This window comes from Mobula hypostoma, chromosome 8 (genome assembly GCF_963921235.1).
Source record: "Mobula hypostoma chromosome 8, sMobHyp1.1, whole genome shotgun sequence".
NCBI classification, from domain to species: Eukaryota; Metazoa; Chordata; class Chondrichthyes; order Myliobatiformes; family Myliobatidae; genus Mobula; species Mobula hypostoma.
Genome location: NC_086104.1, coordinates 125,819,574 through 125,845,120, shown reverse-complemented (window position 1 = coordinate 125,845,120; position 25,547 = coordinate 125,819,574). Strand labels below are relative to the sequence as shown.

At 49.5% G+C, this 25,547-nt stretch overlaps 1 protein-coding gene across 1 annotated transcript in view; it reads left to right on the top strand.

The window, feature by feature from the left end:
- The window catches only part of atp1a3b (ATPase Na+/K+ transporting subunit alpha 3b), a 56,705-nt gene extending 34,641 nt beyond the window's left edge, over positions 1-22,064 (top strand). Inside the window, exons 15-23 of the mRNA XM_063056725.1 lie at positions 9,340-9,490; positions 10,248-10,416; positions 11,729-11,883; positions 12,337-12,460; positions 14,856-15,001; positions 15,555-15,685; positions 16,592-16,693; positions 21,492-21,583; positions 21,925-22,064. Coding sequence (XP_062912795.1) covers positions 9,340-9,490; positions 10,248-10,416; positions 11,729-11,883; positions 12,337-12,460; positions 14,856-15,001; positions 15,555-15,685; positions 16,592-16,693; positions 21,492-21,583; positions 21,925-21,953 — 1,099 coding nt within the window. The 3' untranslated portion in view covers positions 21,954-22,064. The remainder of the gene's footprint in view (positions 1-9,339; positions 9,491-10,247; positions 10,417-11,728; positions 11,884-12,336; positions 12,461-14,855; positions 15,002-15,554; positions 15,686-16,591; positions 16,694-21,491; positions 21,584-21,924) is intronic.
- The last annotated feature ends 3,483 nt before the right edge of the window (positions 22,065-25,547 follow it).

Genomic DNA, 25,547 nt, shown 5'->3' with positions numbered 1-25,547 from the left:
TGTGAAACACCCTTTCCACTGTGAAAATCCTTTAGGATGCGCGTCATTAAATCATATTCACTTTTGCTCTTTTCTGGTTTCGATGGACATTGCCCAGCCGTAAATACACCCAGTGACTTGGCCTCCACAGCTGCTTGTGGCAACGAAATCCCTATCGTGGGAAGAGGATTGTTATTATCACCCTCTGCACTCCAATCATCAGACTCCTCCACTCCAGAATCAGGTTTAATATCACAGGCATATGCCCTGAAATTTGTTGGTTTGTGGCAGCAGTACATTGTAAAACATACAAATTAAAACTATAATTTACAGTAAGAGAAGTAGATAGATAAGTTATATTAAGTTAAACAAACAGTGCGAAAGGAGAGTGGAAACACTGAGGTGGTGTTCATCAGTTCATTGCAGTGAGAAGAGGGCACGTCCTGGGTGATTCTCCTTACTGATGGACGGCACCTTCTTCAGGCATGGCTTTTTGAAGGTGTCCTGGATGCTTGGGAGACTGAGCAGGCTGGGCTTACAGCCTACAACTTCCTGCAGGTTTTTCCAATCCTGTGCCGTGGCCCCTCCGCACCAGGCGATGATGCATCCATACCGACACGGATCGAAAATTGGTTGGCAGACAGGAAACAAAGAGTGGGGATTAACGGGTCCCTTTCAGAGTGGCAGGCAGTGACTAGTGGGGTACCGCAAGGCTCGGTGCTGGGACCGCAGCTAATTACAATATACATTAATGATTTAGATGAAGGGATTAAAAGTAACATTAGCAAATTTGCAGATGACACAAAGCTGGGTGGCAGAGTGAAATGTGGGGAGGATGTTATGAGAATGCAGGGTGACTTGGACAGGTTGGGTGAGTGGGGAGATGCAGTTTAATGTGGATAAATAGATAGATAGATAGATAGATAACATAGAACATAGAATAGTACAGCACAGTACAGGCCCTTCGGCCCACAATGTTATGCCGACCCTCAAACCCTGCCTCCCATATAAGCCCCCACCTTAAATTCCTCCATATACCTGTCTAGTAGTCTCTTAAACTTCACTAGTGTAACTGCCTCCACCACTGACTCAGGTAGTGCATTCCACGCACCAACCACTCTCTGAGTAAAAAACCTTCCTCTAATATCCCCCTTGAACTTCCCACCCCTTACCTTAAAGCCATGTCCTCTTGTATTGAGCAGTGGTGCCCTGGGGAAGAGGCGCTGGCTATCCACTCTATCTATTCCTCTTATTATCTTGTACACCTCTATCATGTCTCCTTTCATCCTCCTTCTCTTCAAAGAGTAAAGCCCTAGCTCCCTTAATCTCTGATCATAATGCATACTCTCTAAACCAGGCAGCATCTTGGTAAATCTCCTTTGTACCCTTTCCAATGCTTCCACATCCCTCCCATAGTGAGGCGACCAGAACTGGACACAGTACTCCAAGTGTGGCCTAACCAGAGTTTTATAGAGCTGCATCATTACATCACGACTGTTAAACTCTATCCCTTGACTTATGAAAGCTAACACCTCATAGGCTTTCTTAACTACCCTATCCACCTATGAGGCAACTTTCAGGGATCTGTGGACATGTACCTCCAGATCCCTCTGCTCCTCCACACTATCAAGTATCCTGCCATTTACTTGGTACTCTGCCTTGGAGTTTGTCCTTCCAAAGTGTACCACCTCACACTTCTCCGGGTTGAACTCCATCTGCCACTTCTCAGCCCATTTCTGCATCCTGTCAATGTCTCTCCGCAATTTTTGACAATCCTCTACACTATCTATAACACCACCAACCTTTCTGTCATATGCAAACTTGCCAACCCACCCTTCTACCCCCACATCCAGGTCGTTAATAAAAATCACGAAAAGTAGAGGTCCCAGCACAGATCCTTGTGGGACACTACTAGTCACAATCCTCCAATCTGAATGTACTCCCTCCACCACGACCCTCTGCCTTCTGCAGGCAAGCCAATTCTGAATCCACCTGGCCAAACTTCCCTGGATCCCATGCCTTCTGACTTTCTGAATAAGCCTACAGTGTGGAACCTTGTTAAATGCCTTACTAAAATCCATATAGATCACATCCACTGCACTACCCTCATCTATATGCCTGGTCACCTCCTCAAAGAACTCTATCAGGCTTGTCAGACACGATGTGCCCTTCACAAAGCCATGCTGACTGTCCCTGATCAGACCATGATTCTCTAAATGCCCAGAGATCCTATCTCTAAGAATCTTTTCCAACAGCTTTCCCACCACAGACGTAAGGCTCACTGGTCTATAATTACCCGGACTATCCCTACTACCTTTTTTGAACAAGGGGACAACATTCGCCTCCCTCCAATCCTCCGGTTCCATTCCTGTGGACAACGAGGACATAAAAATCCTAGCCAGAGGCTCAGCAATCTCTTCCCTCGCCTCGTGGAGCAGCCTGGGGAATATTCCATCAGGCCCCGGGGAATTATCCGTCCTAATGTATTTTAACAACTCCAACACCTCCTCTCCCTTAATATCAACATGCTCCAGAACATCAACCTCACTCATATTGTCCTCACCATCATCAAGTTCCCTCTCATTGGTGAATACCGAAGAGAAGTATTCATTGAGGACCTCACTCACTTCCACGGCCTCTAGGCACATCTTCCCACCTTTATCTCTAATCGGTCCTACCTTCACTCCTGTCATCCTTTTTTTCTTCACATAATTGAAGAATGCCTTGGGGTTTTCCTTTACCCTACTCGCCAAGGCCTTCTCATGCCCCCTTCTTGCTCTTCTCAGCCCCTTCTTAAGCTTCTTTCTTGCTTCCCTATGTTCCTCAATAGACCCATCTGATCCCTGCTTCCTAAACCTCATGTATGCTGCCTTCCTCCACCTGACTAGATTTTCCACCTCACTTGTCACCCATGGTTCCTTCACCCTACCATTCTTTATCTTCCTCACTGGGACAAATTTATCCCTAACATCCTGCAAGAGATCTCTAAATATTGACCACATGTCCATAGTACACTTCCCTGCAAAAACATCATCTCAATTCACACCCGCTAGTTCTAGCCTTATAGCCTCATAATTTGCCCTTCCCCAATTAAGAATTTTCCTGTCCTCTCTGATTCTATCCTTTTCCATGATAATGCTAAAGGCCAGGGATTGGTGGTCACTGTCCCCCAGATGCTCACCCACTGACAGATCTGTGACCTGACCCGGTTCATTACCTAGTACTAGATCTAGTTTGGCATTCCCTCTAGTCGGCCTGTCCACATACTGTGACAGGAATCCATCCTGGACACACTTAACAAACTCTGCCCCATCTAAACCCTTGGAACTAATCAGGTGCCAATCAATATTAGGGAAGTTAAAGTCACCCATGATAACAACCCTGTTATTTTTGCACCTTTCCACAATCTGCCTCCCAATCTGCTCCTCTGTATCTCTGCTGCTACCAGGGGGCCTATAGAATACCCCCAATAGAGTAACTGCTCCCTTCCTGTTCCTGAATTCCACCCATACTGACTCAAAAGAGGATCCTGCTACATTACCCACCCTTTCTGTAGCTGTAATAGTATCCCTGACCAGTAATGCCACCCCTGCTCCCCTTTTTCCGCCCTCTCTATCCCTTTTAAAGCACTGAAATCCAGGAATATTGAGAATCCATTCCTGCCCTGGTACTAGTCAAGTCTCTGTAACGGCCACTACATCATAATTCCATGTATGTATCCACGCTCTCAGTCCATCACCTTTGTTCCTAATGCTTCTTGCATTGAGGTACACACATTTCAGCCCTTCTACCTTATGGTCTTTACACCATTTATTCTGCTTCTCTTTCCTCAAAGCCTCTCTATATGTTAGATCTGGCTTTACTCCATGCACTTCTTTCACTGCTCTATCGCTCTGGGTCCCATCCCCCTCGCAAATTAGTTTAAACCCTCCCAAACCATGCTAGCAAACCTACCTGCAAGGATATTGCGCCCCCTCGAGTTCAGGTGCAACCCATCCAATCTGTACAGGTCCCACCTTCCCCAGAAGAGATCCCAATGATCCAAAAATCTAAAACCCTGCTCCCTGCACCAACTTCTCAGCCACACATTCAACTGCCATCTCCTCCAGTTCTTACCATCACTGTCACGTAGCACTGGCAGCAATCCTGAGAACGAAACCCTTGAGGTCCTGTTCTTCAGCCTTCTGCCTGGTTCCCGAAACTCACACTGCAGGACCTCATCCCTCTTCCTGCCTATGTTGTTGGTCCCAACATGTATCATGACTTCTGGTTGCTTTTCCTCTTGTACCAGGATGTCGTGCACCCGGTCAGAGGCATCCCGGACCTTGGCACCCACGAGGCAACAAACCATGCGGGTGTCCTTCTCACGTCCACAAAATCTCCTGTCTGCTCCCCTGACTATAGAGTCTCCAATGACAACAGCTCTCCTCTTCTCCGTCCCACGCTTCTGCACCACAGGGTCAGACTCAGTGCCGGAGGCCCTGCCACCGTGGCTCACACCCGGTCAGTCGTCCCCACCAACAGTATCCAGGACGGTAAACTTATTATTCAATAGATATACTTTATTGATCCCGAGGGAAATTGGGTTTCGTTACAGCCGCACCAACCAAGAATAGAGCATAAATACAGCAATACAAAACCCACAAACAATCAAACAACAAAATGCAAACTATGCCAGATGGAAAATAAGTCCAGGACCAGTCTATTGGCTCAGGGTATCTGACCCTCCACGGGAGGAGCTGCAAGTTCGATGGCCACAGGCAGGAACGACCTCCCGTGCCGCCAAGTGTTGAATCTCGGTGGAATGTGGCCGAAGTCCAACAGTAAAAAGTTCAATATCCGGTCTACAAACACGTTCCTCGATCGTAATATGACCCGGATTGCACTATCTGTTGTTAACCAGAACAGTAAGCACCCAACTCCTTTACGCTTACCGCTCTCAGTGCACTTCCGGTCAGCCCGAACGGTCTGGAAGCCGTCCATGGAAAAGTTTTGATCGGGTATGTCCTCGTGCAGCCCCGTTCCCGTGAAACACATAACACTGCACTCCCGAAATGTTCTCTGACGCCTGGCTAGCGCCGTGAACTCGTCCATTTTATTACCCACTGAACTCCTCTTCTCCATAAGTCTCTGTTGTCTCGACCTGGTCCTCTTTCCTCGACTTTGTGATCCCCCTCTGCATTCTCTGTGTTTTCCTCCAGATTTCAGCAGGGGTGTCCGCCACTCTGCTCGCTAAACCGGCCGGCATCAGCTCAATCAGCTGGTCCCTGGAATACACAATGCGACCTTGCTTCTGTCCCGCTAATGAGACGTGTCGGAATGTAACTATTTCCAGCGCTAAAAACCCATATAAAACTCTCTCTACCAGCATGTTAGAGAGGGTGCAGCTTCTACGTGTTACCGTGAAAAAAAAACAAAAAATAACGTAAGTTAAAAAGTAAGAAGAAAAAAGTAAGAATACTGGTCAGAATGGCTGTAACAGGCTGCATGCACGACCGGCGCATGCGCACTGAGAGGTTATCCACTTTGGTGGCAAGAACAGGAAGGCAGATTACTATCTGAATGATGTCAAGTTCGGAAAAGGAGAAGTACAACGAGATCTAGATGTCCTTGTTTATCAGTCACAGAAAGTAAACATGCAGGTACAGCAGGCAGTTAAGAAAGCTAATGGCATGTTGGCCTTCATAACAAGGGGAGTTGAGTATAGGAGCAAAGAGGTCCTTCTGCAGTTGTACAGGGCTCTGGTGAGACCACACCTGGAGTATTGTGTGCAGTTTTGGTCTCCAAATTTGAGGAAGGACATTCTTGCTATTGAGGGAGTGCAGCGAAGGTTCACGAAGTTAATTCCCGGGATGGCAGGACTGTCATATGTTGGAAGATTCGAACGACTGGGCTTGTATACACTGGAATTTAGAAGGATGAGAGGGGATCTGATTGAAACATATAAGATTATTAAGGGATTGGACATGCTAGAGGCAGGAAACATGTTCCCGATGTTGGGGGAGTCCAGAGCCAGAGGCCGCAGTTTAAGAATAAGGGGTAGACCATTTAGAACGGAGTTGAGAAAAAACTTTTTCACCCAGAGAGTTGTGGATCTGTGGAATGCTCTGCCTCAGAAGGCAGTGGAGGCCAATTCTCCGGATGCTTTCAAGAAAGAGTTAGGTAGAGCTCTTAAAGATAGTGGAGTCAAGGGATCTGGGGAGAAGGCAAGAACGGGGTACTGATTATGGATGATCAGCCATGATCACAGTGAATGGCAGTGCTGGCTTGAAGGGCCGAATGACCTACTCCTGCACCTATTGTCTATTGTCATAGAGTCATAGAAAAGTACAGCACAGAAGCAGACCCTTTGGGCCAACTAGTTTGTACCGAACCATTTAAACTGCCTACTGCCAATGGCCTGAACCCGGTCCATAACCCTCCATACCCCTGCTATCCATGTACCTATCCAAACTTCTCTTAAGTGTTGAACTCGAGCTCACATGCACCACTTACGCTGACAGCTCGTTCCACACCCTCACAACCCTCTGAGTGAAGAAGTTTCCCCTCTTGTTTCCATTAAACTTTTCAATTTTCACCCTTAACCTATGACCTCTGGTTGTAATCCCACCCAACCTCAGTGGGAAAAGCCCGCTTGCATTTATCTATTCCACTCGTAATCTGTGTATCTCTGTCAAATCTCCTCTCAATCGTCCACGTTACAAGGAATAGAGTCGAAACCTATCAATCTTCTGTAATAACTCAGGTCCTTCAGTCCCAGCAACATCATTGTAAATTTTCTTTGTTCTTTTTCAACTTTATTTACATATTTCCTCTAGGTAGATGTGATTAATTTTTTTCAGTGTTCTCTTGCATTTTCTAAGTACCTTATTTGTTCCTACCTGCCTATACCTGCTATACACCTCCATTTTTTTTCTTAATCAGGGCCTCAATATCTCTTGAAAACCAAGATCCCCAAAACCAGTTATCTTTATCTTTTATTCTGACAGGAACATACGAGCTTTGTACTCCCAAAATTTCACTTTTGAAGATTTCTCACTTACCAAGTACACCTTTGACAGAATCTATACTTGTCAGATCCTTTCTGACCGGCATCAAATTCCCTGTATGTGTCCACATACCTGGCGATAATAAAGGATTCTGATTCTGAGTCTGATTCCATCAAAATTGGTCTTTCTCAAATTTAGGATCTTAACCCACGGACCAGACCTATCCTTTTCCATTATGATCACTAGATGCAATGTGTCCCCCTACACAAACTTTTTTCAGCTGCCCTGCCTCATTCGCTAATGGCATACTCTCTCGTTGAGACTTCTGAAATTTCTTGAACTCATTTGACAAACTCTGTCCCATCTAGTCCTTTTACAATATGGGAGTCCCGGTCAATATATGGAAAGGTAAAATCACCTACTATAACAATGTTATGTTTTTGCAACAGTCTGCGATCTCTCTACAAATTTGTTCCTCTAAGTCCTGCAGACTGTTGGGTGGATCTCCATTAACGTGGTCATAATTCTTATTTCTCAGTTCCACTCATAAAGCGGCACAAGATGATTTCTCCAGTCTGTCCTGACAGAGTACCGTGTGACGTTTTCTTTGAGTAGTAAGGCCATCCCTCTCCCCTTAAACTGGAACCCCAGGATATTGAGCTGCCAGCCCTGCCCCTCCTGCAACCAAGTCTCAGTAACAGCTACAATATCATTATTCCAGGTGTTGATCCATGCCCTGAGCTCATCTGCCTTTCCTGCGATACTTCTGGCAGTTAGGTATATGCAGCTCAGGACATTAGTCACACCATGCTCTACCTTTTGATTCCTGACTTTGTCTGAAGTTTTAACAGTATTTGTTTCCACAACCTGTCCACGATTTTTTCTGGCACTCTGGTTCCCATTCCCCAACTCCGCCTGCCGCTCCCCCCGCCCCCCCCCCCACCCTCCAACGTGCATCACTAGCAAACCTTCCTGCTAGGATATTAATACTCTTCTCGTTCAGGTGCAAACCATCTCTCCTGTACAGGTCTCACCTTCTCTGGAAGAGAGCCCAATGATCCAAAAATCTGATACTCTCCCCCCGACACCAGCTCCTTAGCCACATGTTAAACTGTTTGATCTTCCTATTTTTGACCTCTCTCGCATGTGGCACGGGTAGAAATCCTGAGATCACAACCCTGGAGGTCTTATCCTTAACCCAGCACCTAACTCCCTGAATTCACTTTTCAGAACCTTGTCACTCATCATACTCATGTCATTGGTACCTACAGAGACCCTGACCTCTGGCTGCTGACCCTTCCGCTTAAGAATGCTGAGGACGCGATCCAAGATATCCCAGACCCTAGCACCCAGGGAGCATCCAGGAATCTCATTCTCATCCACAGAATCTCCTTTCTGTTCCCCTAACTAACGAATCCCTTATCAGCACAGCTTGGCTGTTCTCCTCTTTCCCTTCTAAGTCACAGACCCAGACTCAGTGCCAGAGACCTGACTGCTGTGTCTTTCCTCTTCTTGCTCACCCCGACAATAGTGATATACTTGTTGTTGTGGGGGGATGGCCACAGGGGCTCCTTAACCCCTTTCTCCTTCCCGACTGTCACCCAGTTCCCCGTGTCCTGAACTTTGGGTGTGACTACCTCTCTATATGTCCTATCTATCACCCCTTCAGCCTCCCGAATGATCCGGAGATCATCCAGTTCCAGCTCCAATTCCTCAATGCGTAGGGTCAGAAGCTGCATCTGGGTGCACTTCTTGCAGCTGTAGTCGTCAGGGGCACTGGAGGTCTCCCTGCCTTCTCACATCTCGCAAGAGGAGCATTCAGCTATCCTGTCTGGAATCCCTACTGTTCTAACTTTGGAAATGTAAAGAAGGAATAAAATGGGTGGAGAAAATCTACCCACAGCTTTTTCCCTTCTCTCACTCAAGCCTCCTCCTCACCAAAACCTCAAAGAGCTAAAGCCTCAAATAACCACTCTAGCACTCCCCACTCCAGCAGTGGCCACTCCAACAATGGCTGCACAGTTAGAATGTTCTCCACAATACATCTGTAGAAATTTGCAAGAGTCCTCAGTGACATACCAATTCCCCTCAAGCTCTGCTGTCATGCTTTCTTTGTAATTAGATGAATATAATAATATTCAGACTCACTCTCTCCTCTATCTCCTCGTAATTTGACTGCTCCATCCCAGGCAATGTCTTAGGGGATCTCCTCTGCACCCTCCCCAGCACAGTCAGCTATTTGCATCGTCTCCCTTGTCAAACGCCGACACTTGCCATTGGATCTTGCTGGCTTCCTGACACCTCTGGACATTGTCTTTATTTCCTCCACTTCCTACCGTGAGTCCATCTCACCCTCTGTCCTATCCTGCAGAGACGCCAAGGCATGTGTGATCCATGGAACTGACCTGAAGGATCTCAGCTCGGAGCAGATTGACGACATCCTCCGTAACCACACTGAGATTGTCTTCGCACGGACGTCGCCTCAGCAGAAACTCATCATTGTGGAGGGCTGCCAGAGACAGGTCAGAGGCCAGCAACCAGCCAGGGGTCATCTTTGTGCGGGGCTGCCGGAGACGGGTCAGGAGCTGGGTGATAGTCATCATTTTGGGGGAGGGCTTCCAGTGGTCAGGGGTCAAGAACAGGCCAACTGTTTTCATCATGGGGGCTGTCAGACCTAGGTCAGGAGTCAAAAGCTGGCCAGTGGTCACCCTTAGACACACTGAAGACCAGAGTCTGGCCAATGGTGGCATTCAGAGACAGGTCAGAAGTTCAGAAATCAGCACTCATTGATACATTGAAAAGGGAAGGCTGGGGCAGGTGAGATTGTAGAACAATGGTGTTCTCTCTTTGCCTCTTCAGAGATTTGCCTCCTTCCCTTGTCTCCCCAGGGTGGTGTCTCCACTCACTTACTCAACCTTCTCCCCCTCACTTCTGTCACCTTTTCTCCCCTCCTGCACACTCTCTCCCACATGCTCCCCTCCCCTCTTGCTCCCCAGCATGTTCTCATTTCTCTTTCTCACTCTCCCTCCCCTCACTTTCCCTCCCCCTCCCGCTCACTGTCTCTCTCCTGCTCACTGTCCCTTCCCCCCCTCCCATCTGCACCTCCCCCCAGTGCTCATTCACTCTGTCTCCCTAGGGTGCTTTCTTTTCCCCACCACCACTCCTTCTGCCTCCCCAGGGTAATTGCTCACTCTTCCTCTCTCGTGAGGTGCTTTCTCTCTTACCCCCCCTCACTCAGTGACTTCCCGCCGAGCTCACTCGTTCTCTCTGTCTCCCCAGGGTGCGATTGTGGCAGTGACAGGGGATGGGGTGAATGACTCCCCAGCCCTGAAGAAGGCTGACATCGGCGTGGCGATGGGGATCGCAGGCTCTGACGTTTCCAAACAGGCCGCTGACATGATCCTCCTCGATGACAACTTTGCCTCCATCGTCACGGGAGTGGAGGAAGGTGGGCTCCAAACCTGAGGGGGTGGAGGGTGGGTAGTGGGCGAGGGATGAGGGACTGAGGGAGGAAAGTGAATGAGGGGCCTGGGGAGAGATGGTGGAGGGTGATGTATAGTAAGAACCCAGAGATGGATGGAGTAGGGGTGTTGGATGAGCTGAGGGAGGGGCCAGGGAAGAGACGGTGGTGAGGGGGCTGTGAGAGGGGTGTTGCAGTGGGAGAGGAAGGGGAGAAACTGGGGTGGGGGTTTGAGAGAGGGCTGGCGAGTGTATGTTGGAGGTGCTGAGTGGGTGTACAGCGGGAGGGACTGCGGAGAGTCTGGGTTGGATGATGGTGTGTGGGGGAAAGTGGAGGGTGAGGAAAGGGGGCATGAGGAAGGAAGGTGTGATAATGGGCAGGGGGTATTGGAGTCTGGAGAAGTAGGGCAGACAGAGTAAGGAGGGGTAGAAAGGGTTAGGGATGGTGGGACGAGGAGGAAGGAATGGTGTGGAGGGAATTGGAATTGGTTTATTATTATCACATGTACCAAGATACAACAAAAAGCTTGTCTTGCATATTGTTCATACAGATCAATTCATACAGTGCATTGAGGCAGAACAAGGGAAAACAATAACAGAATGCAGAATAAATTATAACAGCTGCAGAGAAAGTGCAGTGCAGTTAGAAAGTAAGGTGCAAGATCTTAATGAGATCGATTGTAAGGTCAAGAGTCTGTGGGGGACTGTTCAATATTTTTAACAGCGGGATAGAAGCTGTCCCTGAGCCTGATGGTATGTGTTTCGGCTTGTCCGATGGGAGGGGGGAGAAGAAGCAATGTCTGGGGGAGAGTGGTGTCTTTGATTGTGTTAGCTGCTTTACTGAGGCAGCGAGAAACGCAGACACACAGAATGTGACAAACTCGGCGTCAGGCAGCATATATGGAGGGGAATAAACAGCTGATGTTTTGGGCCAAGACCCTTCGTCAGGACCCTTCAGAAGAACTGATGAAAGGTCTCGGCCTGAAATGTAAATTTTATTCCCCTCCATAGATGCTGCCTGATTACTGAGTTCCTCGCATTTTGTGTGTCCTGCTCAGTATTTTCAGCACCTGCAGAACCTCTTGTGTTTATGAAGTGCAGACAGAGTCCATGGGGGGGGGGGGTGGGTTTGCTGAATTCTGTGATGTTCTGAGCTGTGCCCATGCAGAGTGAAGGAGGTTCTGTGTGGAGCGAGGGAGGGAGGTAGGGCCTGGGGCAGTAGGAGGAGGGGGACCATATGGAGGAGTGGACGGTTCTTACTAATTGGCTGCTGCCCTCTCGCTCTCTCCCCCCTCACACAGGACGGCTGATCTTTGACAACCTGAAGAAATCTATTGCCTACACCTTGACCAGCAACATCCCCGAGATCACACCCTTCCTGCTGTTTATCATGGCCAACATCCCTCTGCCACTGGGCACCATCACCATCCTGTGCATTGACCTGGGAACCGACATGGTCAGTGTGGGGGGAATGGGGCGGCAAGTGGGGAGTGTCACACTGTGGGACGGGCAGTGGTGATGGGGGTGGGCGAGGAGGGGCAATACGGAGGGACAGTTATTGGAGGGGGAAGTGAGGAGGGAGCACTTTGGGAGAGGCGGCAAGAGGGGGAGCGCTGCGGGAGGGGTGGCAAAGGAGGGAGTGTGGGAAGGGCAGTGAAGGGGGTGTGCTGCAGGAGGGGCGGCTAGTCAGGGAGCGCTGTGGGTGGGGTGGTGGGAGGGAATGCAGGAGGGGTGGCGAAGAATGGGAGCTCTACAGGAGAGACTGCAAGGAGAGGGAGTGCCATGGGAGGGACGGCGAGGAATGGGAGCATTGTGCTGGGGGAGGACCGGTGAGGAGGGAGGTTGCTGCACTGTGGATTCTTGTGCGCAGACACGGCACAGTCACTGAGCTTCCTGCGATGGTCTGCAGGTACCCGCCATCTCACTGGCCTACGAAGCGGCTGAGAGTGACATCATGAAGCGTCAGCCCCGAAATCCTCGGATGGACAAGCTGGTGAACGAGAGACTGATCAGCATCGCCTATGGGCAGATCGGTACGTAGGGAGCCAGAACGTGGAAAGGTTTGGGCTACTGGAAGGGGACAGAGAGGTGACGGTGATCAACTAGAGAGGAAAAGAGAGCGATTACAATGAATCAGTGCAAAGGAGAGAGAGGAGTATGAGTATTACAGTTCAGTAAAGGTAACTACAGAGGCATGAGAGAGGAGCTCGTCATAGTTTATTGGAAGGGAATACTAGCAGGGATGATGGCAGAAAAGTAATGCCTGGTGGTATTTATGGAGGCAATTCAGAAAGTACAGGATAGATATCTCCCAAAGAAGAGGTATTCTATGGGGAGGATAAGGCAACTGTGGCTGACAAGGAAAATCAAAGACAGCATAAAAGCAAAAGAGAGGGTGTATAATATCGCAAATATTAGTGGGAAGCTAGAGGATTGGGAAGCTTTTAAAAAAACAATAGAAGTCAGCCAGAAACATCAGTTAGAGAAAAGATGATATATGATGGTAATCTAGCCAACAACAGAGGATACCAACAGTTTTTTTCAGATGTATAAAGCATAAAAGAAAGCTAAGAGTGGACATTAGATTGTTGGAAAATGCACTGGAGAGGTAGTAATTGGGGACTGAGAAATGTTGAATATACTAATAAGTATTTTGCGTCAGTCTTCATTTTGGAAGACACTAGCAGTGTGCTGGATGTTTATGAGTGTAGTTGCTATTACTAAGGGAAAGATGTTTGGGAAGCTGAAAGATTTGAAGCTATGTACGTCACCAGAACCAGATAAACTATACCCCAGGGTTCTGAAAGAGGTATTTGAGGAGATTATGGAGGTGTGTGAGTGATCTTACAAGAATCACCAGATTCTGGAATTGTTCCAAAGGACTGAAAAATTGCAGATGTCACTCCACTCTTTAAGAAGGAACGGTGGCAGAAGACAGGAAATTATAGGCCAGTTAGCATGACTTAAGTGTTTGGCAAGATGTCCCTTGAGGTTTTGGAATGATTGGAGACACATAATAAAATTGGCTGGTCGGTATGGATTCCTTAAGGGGAAATCTTGCCTGACAAATTTATTGGAGTTTTTGGAGCAAATAACTGGCAGGATTGACAAAGGAGAGTCAATGGATGTTGTTTACTTGAATTTTCAGAAGGCCTTTGACAACATGTTGCACATGAGGCTGTTAAACAAGATGGGAGTCCATAGTATTACAGGAAAGATACTAGCATGGATAGATTGGCTGACTGGCAGAAGACAAAGAGTTGGAATAAAGAGGGCAGACATTTCTGGTTGACTGATGGTGACTATTGCTGTTCTGCAGGGGTCTGTGTTGGGTCCACATCTCCTGACATTATATGTTAATGATCTGGATGACAGAGTTGATGGCTTTGTGCCTAGGTTTGTGGATGATACAAAGATAGGTGTGTGGGCGGTGAAGGTGATGTTGCAGAAGTAGGGATGATGCAGAAGGACAGATGGATTAGGAGAAAGGGCAGAGAAGTGGCAGATGGAATATAGTGTCAGGAAGTGTATGGTCATGCACTTTGATTGAAGGAATAAAGGTGTAGATTATTTTCTAAAATGGGAGCAAATTCGATGATGAGGATTGTAAATACAATATTCACAATTCAAGAGGACCAGAATATAAAAACATGCTGTAATGCTGAGGATTTATAAGGCATTGGTCAGATGAGCAGCTTTTGGCCCTATACCTAAGAAAGAAGGTTCTGGCATTAGAGAGGGTCCGGAGGAGGTCACAAGAATGATTCCAAGGATAAAATGATTAATATATGAGGAGTGTTTGATGGCTCTGGACCTGTAGTTGTTGAAGTTTAGAAGAATGGGGATGGTGGGGAGGATGTCATTGAAACAAATTGAATATTGAAAGACCCAGATTGAGTGGATGTGAAGAGGATGTTTTCTATAGTGGGGAGAAATCTAGGACCAGAAGCCACAGCCTCAGAATAGAAGGACATCACTTTAGAACAGAAATGAGGAGGGATTTCTTTAGCCAGAGGGTGGAAAATCTGTAGAACTTATTGCCACAGGTGGCTGTGGAGGCCAAGTTATATTTAAAGTGGTGGTCGATCATTTCTTGAATGGTAAGGGTATCAAAGTTTATGGGGAGAAGGCGGGAGAATGGGGTTGAGAGGGAAAATAAATGATGGAACGGCAGGTCAGACTCGATGGGCTAATTGGCATACGTCTGCTCCTACCCCTTATGGTCCAAGAGTCTCCCGCCTCTTTCCCCATTTGGAAAAGTTAGTTCTTTGCCCCTTTTGGGTCTGTAGCTCATAGTGAGTGGCAAGGTGGAAAGTCAGTGAGGTGGGGGGATGGTCTAGGATGAGGTACAGGGAGGCGTGGGACTAGATTCAGGGGGTGCATTCTGTGTGAAAGGTGTGACTGTCTTGCTTTCTTGCCTCCCTACAGGAATGATACAGGCCCTGGGAGGTTTCTTTTCCTACTTTGTCATCCTGGCAGAGAACGGCTTCCTCCCAAAAAACCTGGTGGGGATTCGACTGCACTGGGACGACAGGAATGTCAATGACCTGGAGGACAGTTACGGACAGCAGTGGGTGAGTAGGAACTCTCACTCCCCCAACCCCAACACCGCCTCACAGCCGCGAGCCCGCAGTAATGTCCCTGTCTATGTGATGTGTTGGTGTGGAGGGAGATGCACTGTGTTTAACACCAGGAATATGTAATCAGACAGTGGAGGGAAACTTAATTCTGTACCTGACCCCGGGAGTGTGTGATGGGACGGTGTGGAGGGAGCTTCACTCTCTATCTGACCCCGGGAGTGTGTGATGGGACGGTGTGGAGGGAGCTTCACTCTCTATCTGACCCCGGGAGTGTGTGATAGGACGGTGTGGAGGGAGCTTCACTCTCTATCTGACCCCGGGAGTGTGTGATAGGACGGTGTGGAGGGAGCTTCACTCTCTATCTGACCCCGGGAGTGTGTGATGGGATGGTGTGGAGGGAGCTTCATTTTGTGTCTGACCCTGAAGGGTAAGGTGGGACAGTGTGGAGTGACCTTCATTATATTTATTTATGCTCTTTGTCTGTTCTTTCTCACCCCCTCTCTGCATCCCCTTCTGCCCCTCCCTGCCTTGGGCTTGTCACGTGCAGACATACGAGCAGCGTAAGATCGTGGAGTTTACTTGCCACACTGCCTTCTTCGTCAGCATTGTGGTGGTGCAGTGGGCTGATCTGCTGATCTGTAAGACCAGGAGAAACTCCATCTTCCAGCAGGGAATGAAGTGAGTCACCAACAATCTGGGAAACTTCCCCCCCCAGCTGCACGGAGAGTGCCGCACTGAGGGGCTGTGAGGAAGGGGCAGTGATGAGGGAGCACCGCGCTGACGGAGGGGTGGTGAGGGAGGGGCGGAGAGGAAGGAGGGAGCACCATGGGAGGAGTGGGTCGAGAATGGGCTTGTAGGGTGGCTGACAGGAGAGGAGAATTGGGGGCGGTGAGAGGGTGCGAAGTGGGGAGAGGATAGGTGGAGACGAGCGCAGGAGAGGCAGGAGGGTCGTAGTCAGGTGATTTGGTGGGCTGGTGTGAGGGAAGGGGTGAGTGAGACGATTTGGGGGTGGTGATTGGTGTGAGTAAGGGAGTGCCCCAGGCTGAGGAGATGGGCTTGTGGGGGTGTGTGAGGTGACGCCAGGGGGTAGGGAGACAACGAGCGGTAGGATGATCAGAGCAGGGTGGGGAGATGGGAGAGGGATGAGGATGGGGAGGGGGAGGGGTAGGAGATGGGGGTTTGGAGTGAGTGAAGAGACCGACAGGGGTGAATGAGGAGATGGAAGACTGGAAGAGGTGAGGGGAAGTAGAGAGGAGGTGAGAAGATGGGGTTGTTGTGGGTGGGAGATGTGGAGTTGTAGGGAATGAATGAGGGTGTGGGGGCGAACAAGGGGATGAGAAAGCAGATATGTGGGGGGGTGCGGGAGGAGAAGGCTTGTGGATGAATGAGGGGTTGGGAGATAGGGAGGGGTGTGGGATGAGGAAAAGCGAGGGTGCTGGTTGGGTTTGGAGAAGTGATGGGGTGGATGAAATAGGGAGGGGGGATGTGGAGAGTTGAGAATGAGGAGGAATTTGAGAGAGGGTGTGGGTAAAGAGACCCTTCCACTTCCCTCCCCTCCCCTCACTTGTGTTCTACTCCCGGCAGGAATAAGATCCTGATCTTCGGCCTTTTCGAGGAGACAGCACTAGCGGCCTTCCTCTCCTACTGTCCTGGCATGGACGTCGCCCTGCGGATGTACCCCCTCAAGTAGGTGCCAGGGTCATAAGCTTCTCCTTCCCCTTCCCCATCCTGCCATCCCTGATCGCTCCCCAGTGCAGTCGGAGGGTGGGGATGATGTTGAGAGGTGGACGGTTGGCGGTGTGTTTTAGCTGCAGAGTTTAGGGTGAAGGTGAACTTAGGGGTGGATGGTGTGTGAGCAAATTTGTATCCACATTGGAGTATGAACGCTCCCAGGACAGTGCCCGGGACAGATATCGAACTGAGGTCTCCTTGGCTCTCCGGATGGAGGAACACAGCACCAATGGTCGGGGTTCTGCACCTGATCATCCAGCCCCCAGGGGCAATAGAAAGCAGGTGGTCCTTTGGTCCAACCTCTCCATGCTGGCTATGGTGGCCTCTAGATCACCCTGCCTTTCCGTGAGAGTGGGGATGCTAACTCCACTGTCAGGCCCCCAGTGCACGCATTCTGCCCTTCTGTCTCTCCTGGTCTTGAGTGAGGTCAGTAGCTGTGCCTGGAGCCTCATGGCTTCCAATACCTGCACGTGCACTGACACCTCTTGCCTGACACTGAGTGTCTACAGTGGTTTCTGTCTGTCAATGAAGTGCAAATTGGTCCGGGGGGAGTTGGGTTAGAACATAGATCATAGAAGGGTACATCACAGTAGGGGCCTGATGTTGTGCCAACCTGTTAACCGGGTCACAACCTGCTAACTCTTCCCTCCTACACAGCCGATAACCCTCCATTTTCCTACATCCTTATGCCTCTTAAATGTCCCTGATGTGTCAGCTTCTGCTGGGAGTGCATTTCAGCCACTTACCACTCTCTGTGTGTTTAAAAAAAAGCCTATCTCTGACATCCCCCCCCCCCCCAAACTTTCCTCCACTCCCTGATGTCCTCTGACATTGGCCCTGGGAAAAAGGAGCTAGCTGGCTATCTATGCCTCTCGTAATCTTATGCAACCCTATCAAGTCGCCTCATCTTCCTTCTCTCCAAGGGAAAAGCCCAAACTCTCTCAACTTTTCCTGCTAAGACACGTTCTCTAATCTGGGCAGCATTCTGGTAAATTTCCTCTGTACTTTAAAGCTTCCATATCTTTTCTTAACTGAACACAGTGCTCCAGGTGTGGTCCAACCAGAGTTGTACAAAACTGCAAGATTACGACGTGGCTCTTAAACTCAATTCCCCAACTAATGAAGGCCAATACACCATGTGCCTTCTTAAACACCCTATCAACTAGCAGTGGACCTGAACTCTGAGGCCCCTCTGCTAAAGTTGTCCGAAATGGTCTGGAGTATGGTACAGAGGCACAGGGTCCCGCTTAGGACAATCTCTGCACATGTCCCCTGTCCTTACCGATCCTAGCCAGCACTGCATGGTGACTGCCTAGCTCCACAAACACCACTCCACTTGTTGTGTGTCTAAAGTCCAAAGTGAATTTATTGTCAAAGTACATATGTCACCATATACAACCCTGAGATTCCTCTCCTTGTGGGCAATCACTGCTAATACATGAAACATGATAGAATCAGTGAAAGATCAAACCCAACAAGACAGACAACAACCAGTGTACTAAAAAAAAATCAAAAGGTGCAAATATAAAAAAAGAGCAAAAAGAAAGGATTAATAATAAAAATACCAACAAATAAATAAGCAGTGAATATTGTCAAGTTGACACATTTGGGACATTTAAGAGTGCTTTAGAGTGAGTCAGTTCAGTGGGAATAGTTACATAAGTAATGGACTGAGTGAAGTTATCCCCTCTGGTTCTACAGCCTGATGGTTGAAGGGGTAACAACTGTTCCTGGACCTGGTAGTGTTGGTCCTGTGGCTCTTATACCTTCTTCCTGATAGCAGCAGTGAGAAGAGAGCATGGCCTGGATGGTGGGGGTCCTGACTGATAGATGCTACATTCCTGCGACAATGCTCCATGTAGATGAACTCAATGGTGGGGAGGGCTTTACCCGAGATGGACTGGGCCATATCCACTACTTTACCTTTCTATTCAAAGGTAATGGTGTTTCCATATCAGGCCGTGATACAACTGGTCAATATACTCTCCACCACACATCCAGACAAGATTGTCGGAGTTTCAGATGACAAGCCAAATCTTTGCAAACTTCTAAGGAAGTAGGGGTGTTGCTGTGCCTTCTTTGTAATGGCACTTAACCTGCCGGACCCAGAACAGATCCTCTGAATAGCAACACCAAGGAATTTAAAGTTGCTGACACTCTCCACTTCTAATCCTCTGATGAAAACTGGCTCATGGACCTCTGATTTCCTCCTCCTGAGGTCAATAATCAGCTCCTTGGTCTTGCTGACATTGTGTGAGGGGTTGTTGTTTTAGCACCACTCCACCAGATTTTCAATCTCCCTCCTGTGGGCTGATCTGTCACCACCTTTGATTTGGCCAAAAACTTTGGTGTCAGCAGCAAACTTAAATATGGCATTGGAGCTGTGCTTAGTCTCACAGTCAAGAGTATAAAGTGAGTAGAGCAGGGAGCTAAGCACACAGCCTTCTGGTGTACCTGTGCTGAGAGAGATTGTGGAGGAGATATTGTTGCCAACCTGAACTGACTGAGGTCTGCAAGTGAGGAAATTGAGCACGAGAAATTCTGCAGATATTGGAAATTCAAAGCAACACACACAAAATGCTGGAGGAACTCAGCATCCATGGAAATAAGTAAACAGTTGATGTTTCAGGCCGCAACCCCAGACATCCCACCCTGCAAAAACTCATTTCAGGGAGGTAGCACCATCAATTTGCGGGAGACTTCCGGGAGAGGTGGGATGTCTGCAATAGAGTAGCTCCGTCGCAGCCAGCCAGCTCGTTCAAATAACGTTAGCTATGCTAGTGAACGAATGACACCTGTTAAACTCACCTCAACATGTCTTTTACAGTCTTAACCCACCATGGGCAATAGAAAAGTCACTGTTGCAAACAGTGCAGCGAGCAACACTGTCATTATTTTGACCCCTATTAGGCAGGGGTACACTTTAGTGTAGTCTGGGGTGACGTACGTTTTATATGTTTTTTGGAACACTCTACCACTCTGACTTTTTTTGGAACTCTCTTGCTCTTGCTCGTGCTCTCTCGCTCGTGGTTGCTCTCACTCGTGCTTGCTCTCTCGCTCTCACTCTCTCTCACGCTTGCTTTCTTGCTCTTGCTCTCGCTCTCTCTCTCACGCTTGCTTACTTGCTCTCTCTCTCGTGGTCGTTCTCACTCACGCTCGCTCTCTTGCGCTCTCTCTCTCTCACTCTCTCACTCTCTCGCGCTGGCTCTCAAAAAAATCAATTTCCGGGACATTGTATATGATTTGTGGGCATCAGGGAGCCACTATTAATTTGCAAGAGACTCCCAGAACTTCCGGGAGGGGTGGGATGTCTGCAACCCTTCTTCAGGACCTTAAAGATTGACTATTCATTTCTGAGGAAATCGAGGATCTAGTTGCACAAGGAGGTATTAAGGCCTAGGAATTGAAACTTATTGATTAGTTTTGAGGGGATGATAGTATTTAATGCTGAGCTGTAGTCAATGAAAAGCATTCTGAGGTACGCATCTTTGCTGTCCAGTTGTTCCAGGATTGAGTGAAGAGGCAATGAAATGGCATCTGCTGTGGACCTGTTGTGACATTGGGCAAATTGAAGCAGATTCAAGTTGCTTCTCAGGCAGGAGTTGATTTGTTTCCTCACCAACCTCTCAGAACACTTCATCACAGTAGATGTAAGTGCTACTGGACTGTAGTCATTAAGGCAGATTACCATGTTCTTCTTAGGCACCGGTATAATCAAAGCCTGCTTGACGCAGGTAAGTACCTCAGACTGCCAAAGTGAGAGGTTAAGGATCTCAGTGGACACTCCAGCCAGTTGATCAGGTCTTTAGTACTTGGCCAGGTACCCTTTCTAGGCCGGATGCTTTCCGTCAGCTCACCCACCTGAAGCATGCTCTTACATTGGCCTCAGATACTGAAATCACAGGGCCATTGGGGGCTGTGGAAGTTCGCAAAGGTGCCTCCATGTTGTGGTGGTCAATGCGAGCGTAAAAGGCATTGAATTCATCCGGAAGTGAAGGCTTGTTGTCATCTATGTCGCTTGGTTTCACTTGGTAGGAAGTGATAGTCTTCAAGCCTTGCCAAGAGCTGTCAAGCACCCTTTGGTAATTCAAGTTTAGTCTGGAATTGCCATTTGGCACTTAAGATGGCTTTCTGGAGATCGTACCTGGATCTCTTGGTTTCCAGACCTGAATGCCGTCAGCAGGTTGCAGATTTCCTGGTACATCCAGGGCTTCTGGTTAGGGAAGAATGAATAATTTTGTGGGGACACACTTGTCTACACTGTTTTTTATAAAGTCTGTGACAACAGTGGTGAATTTGCTTGAACCCTCTGAGTCCTTGAACACGGCTGAGTCTACCAATTCAAAGCAATCCCAGTGCTGTTCCTTAGCCTCCTGCAACCTTTGTTGTCCCTTGCTCTTCATCCTCTGCCTGTATGCAGGGAGTAGGAGGGCAGCTCAGTGATCAGATTTCCCAAAATGTGGTCAGGGCATGGGGTAGTAGACATTCCTAGCTGTAGTGTACCAGTGCTTGAGTTTGTTGAGACCCCCGCTGTGGCAGGTGATATGTTGGTGATAACAGGGCAGAGATTTCTTCAACTGGGTTGAGTTTCATCCAGCCGAGATAGGTCCCGATGCACATTGCTTTGGACACAGCTCTTCGATGCTGCATGAGTTGAGGGTAGTGAGGCAGGGCTGGGGCTGTGGGGGGAGCTCTCTCTCCCTGACACCACTCAATCTAATGCTATCTCTGCTCTCCTTCCTCTCAACGACAGGCCCAACTGGTGGTTCTGTGCATTCCCATACAGCTTCCTGATCTTTGTGTACGACGAAATCCGAAAACTCATTCTCCGCAGGAACCCAGGAGGTAAGGATGTGTGCCAGCCTCAGTGTGTCTGTGTTTGAGTGTGTGAGCCTGTCCCCAGTGGGGGTCTGTGTGTGTGTGACACGACGTGTGTGAGGTCACCCTGTGAGTGAGTGCATGTGTATGTGTGTGTCTGTTTCTGTGCGGGGTATTTGTGCTCCTTACATCATCCTGGAGCAGTGGGATCTGGTGCTGGCCGCTCCGGGTTCCAGGTATGTGCGTTGTATGCTGGGTTTGTGCTGTGGGGTGGTGCACACTTGGGACTGGGTATGTACGGGTAGGCTGCTTGCTGGACCATATGAATCCCTCCAACTAAATGCTGCCTCTCCCCTTGTGTTCTGCAGGCTGGGTGGAGAGAGAGACTTACTACTGAGACCCCCGCCCACCTCTCCCTCTGCTCTGCCCTCTCCCTTTCGCCCCACTGGAGGAACAACATCCAGATGGGAGAGACCTCGGACTTCTTACCTTGGAACCCCCACAGCCCGCTCCATCCCACCCCTGCTGTGTTTCTCCCCACATCCGGCCAGAATGTTGTTGGAGGCTGCTGTGTGTCGCGGTGAGACAGGATCCTAAACCCACTTCACGTTCCTGGTTCAGGACGAGACCCCTGACCCCCAGGTTTGCAGTGAAACTCCTGATCCCAGGTTACGCACAGACCCCCTTTTATTACACAGATACCCCAGTACGTAGACAGACCACTGACTCAATATTACATGGACTGCTCAAGATTCCTACACGGACCTCCTCCCCCCTCCCCGTTACAGACAGACCCCTCCCCATTCCCTCCATTGTACCTGCTGTACCTGTCCCCTGCCGCCAACCATGAACTGTTCTGTTGAAGTCTCTTTGTCTGTTTCCCTTCCTGCTGCTGTGCCCGAACTCGAGTGCTCCCACACTCTGCATCAGAGCTGACCCTGTTCCCCACCCCACCTTCCCCTCAGTCACACAGCGATTATACCCTCCCCAAACCACCCGCCCAGTCACACAGTGATTATGCCCTCCCCAAACCACCTGCCCAGTCACACAGTGATTATGCCCTCCCCAAACCATCCCCCTCTCAGTCACACAGTGATTATACCCTCCCCAAACCATCCGCCCAGTCACACAGCGATTATACCCTCCCCAAACCACCCTCCCAGTCACACAGTGATTATGCCCTCCCCAAACCATCCCCCTCTCAGTCACACAGTGATTATACCCTCCCCAAACCACCCTCCCAGTCACACAGTGATTATACCCTCCCCAAACCACCCCCCTCTCAGTCACACAGTGACTATATCCTCCCCAAACCATCCCCCTCTCAGTCACACAGTGATTATGCCCTCTGGCCTCCCCCCAAACCACCCCCACCATCAGCCTGAGTTCAGGCTCGTTGGACAGACCCAGCAATGCCACCTGTCCGGATTTGGCACTACCCTGACCCGTCCCACTCCTGGATCCATGATCTCCCCAGGCTCAGCTGTGATGTGAAGTTTTAGCCAAGCAGACCTCGAGACCATGGGTAACCTTGTCTTCGGCTTGCGCTAAGGGCCCTGGCTCAACAGCAGCAGCCCCCTCCTCCCCAATTTCTGCTACTCCCCGCTCTCTCCACTCCTCTCCGGCACTCTGGAATAGGCCACTGACTCGCCCTCAGTGCAGCTTCGAGTGGCTGGAGCCACCTCCTCGACCGTCCAGGGTCCAGGGCCTGTGTTTGGACTCGCCGCAGAACCAGGCACGGTCCCCATAGCCTGCAGTCGGCCGTCGTGCAGCCTGTGTTGAACAGCTCGAAACCCACAGCGACCTGCGTCGGACAGCGTGCAGCCTTCAGCGGCCCGTGTTCGACTCGCACTCAACCCACCGCGGCCTGTGTTTGATGGGTGCACAACCTGCCGCAGTCTCCGTTTAACCGGTGCGCGGCCCTCTGCGGTCTGCGTTTGACTCTTCCCAAGGCCTGTGCTCGGACGCGCGGGTAACAGGGATCTCAGGCTGGTTTGGCATAACTCCCTGTGCTGGAGCTTCAGGATGCATGCGGGCACACGTGTCCCAGGGTGGGATGGGGACCGAGAGGGGCCAGCCTCTCCCTTCCCCAGCTCTCCAATCTGCCTCAGCCTCTCCCACCCCATCCTGGGGTGTCCCACCTTGGAAAGAAAGGCAGAGACCATTTCTCTCTCTCCCACCAACCACCCTCTGCATGGTGGGTCTCCAGCCTGCAGCATAGCACCTTGGCCCACCCCGGGTCAGTAACGGCTCTCCCGAGCAGTGACATGGGAATGTTGCTCCCTGCAATCTCCAGGGAGATCTCCTCCCCTCCACCGGGGATCTCCGTGCAACTCCAGTGGTTGGTCCCCCCATCCCCACCCTCTCTGGGATGTAAGTGAGCACCTCATCATCCCACCGTACCCATTCCACCCCGGGACACCAGAGGTCATAGGGTTCCCTCATAATCTCTGGGATAGGTGTGTGCACTTCCCCATGCCTTTCCCCCCTCACCTGGTCTCCGCGGGACACCAGGGGTCAGCCCTTCTCCGGACGATCGATGGTTTGTGTAGGTTTGTATTGTTGTGATTTTGTTGCCCCTCCTCCCACCCATACCCATCCTCCCACCCCTCAAACCCCCCGTGCTTGCTGTCCGACCTGTGTAACTAGAACCAAAACCCCCCAGCCTCCCCTCCCCCCCCACCCCACCCCACCCCCGGCATCTCCTACCGAGGGAATAAAACTGACTGTTTAATACAACCACTCTCTGCCTCTGAGTTTATTTTTCTGCCTGGAGCTCCACTGGTGGGGTTAATTTGGTAACCACTGCAGATCGGGCTGGTTAGAGCAGAGCAGGGAGCGAGCACAGAGGCTGACACGGAGCGCACGGGCAAAAGGGTCTTTAGAATCAGAATGGTTTACTGTCACTGACATTGGTCGTGAAATGTGCTCATGTGGCAGCAGTACAGTGCAGGTATGAAAGATTACTAGTAGTTACAATAAAAGCTAAAATAAACAGCCCAAAAGGGAAATAGGAGGTAGTATTCATGGACGTTCAGAAATATGATGGCAGAGGGGAAGAATGTTGAGACTAGGTTTTCAGGTACTTGTGCCTCCTCCCCAATGATATGAAAAGGGGGCATATCCTGGGTATTCAGCATCCTGAATGATGGGCGCTGCCTTTTGAAGATGTCCTCGAGGGTGTGGAGGGTTGTGCCCGTGATGGAGGTGACTGAGTCTACGACTTCTGATCCTGTGCCTTGGAGCCTCCCTACCAAAAGGTGATGGGACTAGTCAGAATGCTCACCACAGTCTGTCAACATTTGCTCGAGTCTTTCGTGACATACCAAATCTCCCAAAGCTCCCAGTGAGAAATCCCTTCTTTGTAATTTTTGGGCCCAGGATAGATCTTTTGAGATGTTAACTCCCAAAATGTTGAAGCTGTTCACCCTTTCCACTGTTTGACCCCTCAGCGAGGATTGGTGTACGTTTCCTGACTGCTCATTCTTGAAGTCCACAGATGGACTCTTTGACCATCCCTGCAGGATGCGGGGAGATACAGACAGGCAAGATACATAGTCATACACCACAAAAACAGGCCTTTCAGCCCAATTTGTCCATGTTGATTCTGTTGTCCACCAAGCTAGTTCCACCTGCCCACATTTGGTCTGCATCCCTCCAAAGCAGGGCTTCCTAACCTGCTGTTAATGAACCTGTCCAAGTATCTGAGAGTTACAGTAGGCAAACAGGTTCTTTGGCCCATGTCCTGAATATTCAGAATCTGAAACCCATCAAAACCTTTCCTATTCATGTTGCCATACAAATGTTTTTTAAATATTGTAGTTCTGCCTCCCCTTCACCACTTCCTCTGGCTGCTCATTCACACACCTACGACTCTCTGTGTGGAAAGCCTGCTCCTTGAGTCCTCTTTAAATAAGTCACCTTAAACCTGTGCCCTACCCTGGGGGAGGGAATGTGACCATCTTGCTTAACTACACCCTTCACGATTTTA